This window comes from Condylura cristata, unplaced genomic scaffold (genome assembly GCF_000260355.1).
Source record: "Condylura cristata isolate star-nosed mole 26May11 unplaced genomic scaffold, ConCri1.0 scaffold00014, whole genome shotgun sequence".
In the NCBI taxonomy this organism is placed as follows: domain Eukaryota; kingdom Metazoa; phylum Chordata; class Mammalia; order Eulipotyphla; family Talpidae; genus Condylura; species Condylura cristata.
In genome coordinates this window covers 41796594-41803917 of record NW_004567115.1, presented here as the reverse complement: position 1 = coordinate 41803917, position 7324 = coordinate 41796594, and the positions used below count along the sequence as shown (strand labels likewise).

Here is a 7324-nt window from a genome sequence, read left to right as displayed (position 1 = left end):
TCCGGGGCAGGCGGGAATCGAACTCATGCGGAAGTGGCTTTAGCTTCTCAGTGCAGTGCTTTAACCCGCTGCGCCACCAGGGAGGGCCTATTGAACATTTTTAAGCTATGTGTATTATTATGTTAGGTGATAAAGTATAAAGAATTAAAATATTATTCTTAGAGGACAGATACAATAAACAGAAAAATGATATATGAAAAGGACAAGAATGAAACTATGCACAAAATTATGAGATGTTTAAGGAATCAACTTTATCTCAGTAAAGTTAAAAAAGTTTAATTAACCCTTACATAGTTACGACTTCAAAATGTTGTCAACTGCCTTCATTTTTATTTTTTTCCCTAACACACTCAGAAGAAAATGATTTATGATGAGACTTTAAGACAAGAAGTTACAGTTCTTACAACAGTGAAACCACATGTGCCAAAGTGTGTGATAGAGATATTGTGTGTGCAAGGCTAGGAACCTCAGTGGGGATGCTTTCTGTTATCAATACAAGTTAATAATGATTACATGACAGTTTTAGGTCAGGGAAAGCTACAGAGAAAGCAAACGATTTTGAGTTAGACTGTGGATTAAAACACCTCATTGTGGACCTCCTTGGTGGTTCAGGGGGCTAAGTCTCAGAACTGTGAAGTGCTGTAGCATGAGTTCTATCCCCAGCTAGGGGCTGACCCACATGGCACAGGAGACCTCTCCTGTCTTGCCCACTGCTCCCCTCAGCAATGTATTACAGTTGATCTACCTGTTCTGCTTCCTGCTCCATCTCTGGTGAATCCTATCACTTTTCCATACCTCTGGCCTACACCCAATACATATGTAAATCAATTTTTTTTTTAAGAGCTCATTGGTTAGATAAGACAGAAAATGAAATTCCAGGCTAAAAAAGTCTGACTCTAGTTGTGTATATGTGTGTATGTTTGCATGTACTTCCATACCTATTGTTTTTGGACACCAATATTTCAGCTCAGATCTGAAAAAATACCTGGAGATAGTGTTATATCTCACAAGTTAAAGGATCAGTCCTACAAAATAATCCTACTCCTCTCCTCACCCTTCATTTCAGATGCCAGTCCAAAGCCCAGGTTATCATCTTTCCTTCTAAGCCATGGGCTAAACCACATGCTTTGGTGTGATTAATTTGCTAGTGCAGGTGACAGAACTCAGAGAAACATTTTACTTATTAGACGACCCACTTATTACAAAAGGACATAACTCAGGAATAACCATGTTAACCTCCAATAACAGAACAATGAGGTTATCTGAAAAGCCCCAATTCATTTATTTGGGAATAGCAGAGGTATTTCAGGTTTACAAATTTAAGTAAACACCTATAACTTGTCCCAAAAAGGGGTCCAGATTGGAGAATGTTACAGAAAGAAAAAGAAGATAGGAGGTTAAGGGAGAGCGAGGTAATGGATGAAATCTGGTCCATTGAAGGAGTCCTAAAATAAAGCAGTCAGATAGAGGTAAAGCAATCAGGTAAAAGGTTCATGAAGTAAAAGTAGGTTAAAGTTATCTTTATAAAGTTCTTTCAAACAGGAAAGTCTTGTTCTTAGTGACATCTTGGAATGTTGACCAGTTTTCCCACTCCAGAGGTGTGGCCCAAGATAATAATTATAATGATGGTCTTCAGATGGATTTTAATAGGTAGATAGGGAAGAGAAAAACATAATAGGAGCAACACTTTCTAGGTAATGGGTTTGAGGGGTGACATGTTTTAGAGTTGGAGTAGTAGAGAGAGAGAAATGGAAAACTTGAATGTTAGAGGATTTGAAGATGGAGTCTGAACACTGAAAATTTTTAAAACCTGTAATGACAAGGTCTCCAAGATAACACCATGAGAATGTAGAGTGAAGTAATAAAGGTCATTGGAAAGGAACTGAGAGGCCAGATATTGGATGGATTTTTGTACATATATACATATATGAGTGTATGTATGTATATGCATATATGCATATATATATATATGCATATATATATTTCCTTGCAGGGAAAGGGGAAGCAATGTCAACTAAATTAGTTATGATGAAATTAGCGTTGGGGAGCAATGTCCTGAGAGTGAACTGGAAACTTACATTTTTGAAAGAGTGAATAGGATTGATTGGGGATCTTTATAGTTTTCATAGATGTTGATGAGGTAAATGCATCTTCTTGACATTAATTAAAAATGAGAGTTTTGTAAGAATTAGAAATAACTAGTAATTGTCAGAAACAAGCACAATTATCCTAAAAATACCATTGTGATACAAGTTACTTTCAGCAAAGGGAAGAAGAATGTAAACTATGCTAATCAAGTTAGTAATCATTGTATGGATATATAATGAAAGTGAAATTTTATTATCATATACCTTAATCCTTTACTAATTTTGTACATAACTTAAAGTAATGCTCTACCATAAAAGTACTTTTTTGTAAATACTATTAGAGGTAAAATTCAAGTCATTTTGAGAATGTAGCATGATTTTTCATATTTTGTTTTATCAGAGATTTCTCCTGAAGAGAAGTGTAATCCCCTAGTTGCTAAAGAAGAAAAAGTTAACTGTGTTTCACTGGAAATGAACCTATCTGCTGCTGGTGGTTATTCTGTTGTGACAAACAGTCCAAAGATTTTTGAGGAATCTCCACAGACATTGAAACCAGAAGGAAATTTGGATGGTATGTTTTAATGTGTTAAAATTAACTGTTTTTTAACAATTCTTATATTTTTCTTTATAAACAAATCATCAAAATCAAAATATGTGTATAGTGTTTTTATACTTTTAGAAATTAATCTGTTTTCTTATTGATACATACTAAATCAAAGTTTAGTGTTACATAAATAACCAGAGCATGCAGATTCCAGAAAATAAACAGGATGTGGGGACCTCCCTCGTAGCACAGGAGTTAAAGTATCAGCACTATCAGCTATCACTAGTCACTGAGGCATGAGTTCAATCCCCAGCTAGGGAGCTGACCCACATGGCACAGAAGACTTGTCCTGTCTCACCCACTGCTCCCTTCAGCAGTATATTTCAGTAGATCCATCTGTTCTGCTCCCCCCTCTGTCTCTGGTGAATCCTTTTAACCCCGCTCCAGCCCTCCTAACCTCTGGCCTACTCCCAATTCTTATATCCATAGATATCTAAAAAATAGAGCTTTCAAAAAAAAAGGGGGGGGGTGTGATGGTGGCTTAAAAGAGATAATAATAATCTGAATGGGAGAGGAGAAAGGAAGTGAAACAATAAGGAGAAACTCCCCGTTTTTTCATCACTGTTTACTTTCAGAGCAACCAGGTTAAAAATGAAACATACCAGAAAATAGAGTATTCTGAATATGAATTATTTGAGGGTCTAGAAAGATAGATTTAGTGCACTTTAATTATGTCCTCAGTATTATTGTAAAAGTACAATTAGTAAGAGTTTTGGGGAGGGGGTAAAGGAGAAGTTGAAAGAAATTTTGATGATTGAAATTTCCTGTTACTTTATATCAGTCTTTAAACTTGTTTTTGGACTTTCTTTAACCAATTTACATATTGCCTGGCTTTAAATTAAGAGGATATTTTATATAATGATGAAAAGTACAGAGTGTATAATATTTTAGTATTTTTTCGTGAAAGTACAAAAGGAAACATCTATCATATCTATCAATTGAACTAGAAAGTTAACACAAGTAACACAGTAACAAAATTAAATTTCTAGACAAAATGCTTAGTTTTTTGTTGTAACTAATGTATTATCCTAAAATTAGGTAATGATAATTTATTAAAAAATTATTCAATTTTCTCTAAATTTTGCTTTGAGTCTTGTCTTTTTTAATTTTTGCTTTTCAGAAGCTGATGACTTGGGAACAGAACCTTTACAAGATCCAAACGGAACAAACAAAAATGGTAACTTACCAGGTGCTATTGAAGCATGGATTAACGAGGTGCAAGAAATAAAGGAAACTGAGTATGTTACCTATTTTCCTTACCTTTGGCTCCCTTTTTATGACAGCTTTTTATGAAATACTATAATGGCCTGACATTGCAGTATTATATCCTAATCATAGAAAGCCTTGTAAAAATAATTTGATTTAAAAATAGATACTACATTCATGTGGTTCTGAACTCAACACGTATCTAAATATAAAAATACAGGCACGTAAGGGAGATAATTCCACCATATTCCTTGGTTTCAGGCTATTGCAGTAGAGGGAAGTGAGCCACATTCTATTTGGTTTTCCCAGGGCTTATAAAGTTACATTTACACTATACTGTAGAATTTTAAGTATGCAGTAGCTTTGTCCAAAATAATAATGTATATAATTTAAGAAGTTTCCATTGAAAATTCAGTGTGTAGTATAGCCAACTTCACCAGTTTAATTCCACGACTGGGTAAGTTGGTGTAGCTTCTAAAGCCCTTATTGCTTCATCTTGCACTTTCCTGGCTTTTCTTAAACTTCATTAGCCAACCTCTGATGGCTTCAAATTTTTCTTCTGCAACTTTAGCTCCTCTGTCAGCTTTTACAGAATTGAAGAAAGTAAGGACCGTGCTATGGATTAGGCTTTGGCTTGAGGGAATTTTGTGGCTTATTTGATCCTCCATCCAGACCACTAAAACTTTTAAATCAGCAGTGAGGCTGGTTTTCTTGTCATTTATGTGTTCACTGGTGTAGAGCTTTTAATTTCCTTCAGGAACTGTTCCTTTGCATTCACAACCTGGCTAATAGCTTGCAAGACCTAGCTTTCCAGCCTATCTCAGCTTTCAACATGTCTCCTCACTAAGCTTAGTCATTTTTAACTTGATAGAAAGTGAATGTGCAACTCTTCCTTTTGCTTGAATCCGTACAGACCATTGTATAGTTATTAATTGGCATAACCCCAATATTGTTGGAGCTTAGGGAATCAGAAGGCCTGAAGAGACAGACAGACAGGAGAATTTCTGGTTATTTAGAACACACCCAATATTTATCAATTAAATTCACCATCTTACATGGGCACAGTTAGTGGGCTCCAAAATGATTATAATAGTAACATCAAAAATCACTGGTCTGATTGTAGGTGTTGGGAGACTTACCAGAGCAAAACCATAATGAGATATCATCTCACTCCTTTGAGAAAAAAAAAAAATGTGAAACTTCCTATTTCTCCCATAGCCTTGCTAGATTTTTAATATTAAAGGTTTTTTTTTTTCCAGTCTGCTAAGTTAATAGAACTTGGTTTGGGGTCTTTACTTATCTCTTATTTGTGGTAAATGTTACCACATTTTTCCAAGAGTTTAGGTTTCATTTATATTTCTTTTTCTATGAATTTTATGTTTATATGTTTGGCCCTTTGGAGGAATTTGGTTATAAATTACTAAGAACTCCAAAATATTCAAGATATTTACCAAGGTTATTATATAAATTACTGCTATTTTTTCCCTGTGGTCTTCTCTATTTGTTTGCCATGCAGAAGTTGTTTATTCTTAAATTGTCATGTTTACCTGGGTTTTGATAATCAGATAAATTTGTTTCTCGCTAAAGTTAGCAAAGAATCTTTTAATCTTTTAGTAATTTTTATGTAGGTACTTTTTACATTTAAATCTTTAATGTATTTGGAATTTATCCTAGTATATGGATAAAGTTTTTTGTGAGTATCCAATTGGCCTAAATCCATTTATTTATTCTTTCCTGCATAGATTGAAAATGTCATTTTTAATGTATGTTAAATTATCTTAACTTTTTAGGTATGTTCCTTTTTTTTTGCCCTGTTTCATTCGTCTTTATACAGTGTGCTGGTACGCGGTTTTAATTAAAATGTAAAATCTATTTAAAGATCATTAAAGTCTAATTCCCTTTCTTTGGTTTTTCGTTTTGTTTTGTTTTGGTTTTTTGGTTTTGTAGACTGTTCCTGCTTGTATGATTTTTCATTTGAACTCAATTTATTAAATTTAGTTCATCTGCCCCTGCAAAAAATAGTCATTTGGTATTTTATTGGAATGTTAAATTCCAATAAAATGTTGTTTGCTTCCTCTTCAAAATGTACATGATAGGTCATTCTTGTGTCAGTTTTTGCACTTTTGTAGGGTTAAATAGATTTTGTTCTTTGACTGGTAAACGTATTCCTAGATAAATTATTGTCTTTTGTTTGCTGTTATAAATGGTGCTTATTTTTCTGTGAGCTCTTATAGCTGGAAGGTTATATACGAAAGCTGTAGATTTCTCATTTTCTTCTTTTTTAATGAAGTAACATAAAATTTATAATATTTAGGTTTCAGCTGTGCATCATTATAAATCAGTAACTGTACATACTACATTAAGTTCACCTTGATTTTGAGTTCCATCATCTTATTGATGCCTACTATGGTTCATTATAGATATGATGGTTTTATGTCTACTCCAATTTTCTTCATGCTATGTTCTCTCCAATTATACTAAACCATTTTGTATACCTTAGTAAGCTACTGGCCCTGATGTATTTTTACTTTAATTACTTCTCTTCATTAATATTTTATTTTAGGATTTTTGTATCAATACTTATAAGTGGCATCCTTGTTAAGGGAATTCATTGTGGATTTAAATATTGTTGTTTTGCTTACTTCATAGTAATTAGAAATTCCTTTTTTTTTTATGCTCTAAAATAGGAATTGTTCGGTTTGGGGAAAAGCTAGACTAATCCATATGGTTTCTGACGCCTCTGTTTAACTCTGCCTTTGTATTGCAAGAGCAGTCCTAAGTAATAGATAAGCAGATGAGACTGGTTATTTCCAGTACAACTTTGTGTATAAAGTGGGAGGTAGAATGGACTTGGACATGTGCAAAGGTGTTATTGCAAGGGAGTCATAGCAGCTATTTTATAAGTCTAAATTGTTAATGAAGTAGTAAAAAATACTGTTGAATTTCTGTGTACTGTACTATGTATAGAATGCAGCAATTAGAAAAACATTTTAGTAATACCTGAATATTTCTAAAGTATTGAATGACTTATTACCAAATTTTAAAAGCATTTCCATGTATAGTAATTCTATGATAATTCTATGTAAAATTTATTCTCATGACCTCTTATGGTAGTTTTTAATGTTTTGAGCAATAAAGGAACATTAGATTTTGAATGAAGAAATGTATTGCTTATATGAGCATAAACTTTAAAAACTTAAAAAATAGAAAATTATTCTAAATTTAAAGCTGAAGAAGGAAATTATTTATATTTGAAATATTTTTGCATTAAAAATTATAAAAGTTATGTTAATCTCCAATAGTTAGAATAGTGTTGAGGTCTCTCATTTGTTAATTTCTGCAGAAACTATCTCTGCAAATTTCAGAACTCTAAAACAACCCAAAAAAAATGTGTAATACTTTCATGTTAAAAAGTATTAAGAAGGAA

The 7324-nt window shown here is 33.2% G+C and overlaps 1 protein-coding gene across 1 annotated transcript in view; it reads left to right on the top strand.

The window, feature by feature from the left end:
• Nucleotides 1-7324, top strand: part of NEK1 (NIMA-related kinase 1) — a 94302-nt gene that overhangs the window by 66241 nt on the left and 20737 nt on the right. Inside the window, exons 26-28 of the mRNA XM_012724792.1 lie at nucleotides 2488-2658; nucleotides 3812-3929; nucleotides 4428-4500. Coding sequence (XP_012580246.1) covers nucleotides 2488-2658; nucleotides 3812-3929; nucleotides 4428-4500 — 362 coding nt within the window. The remainder of the gene's footprint in view (nucleotides 1-2487; nucleotides 2659-3811; nucleotides 3930-4427; nucleotides 4501-7324) is intronic.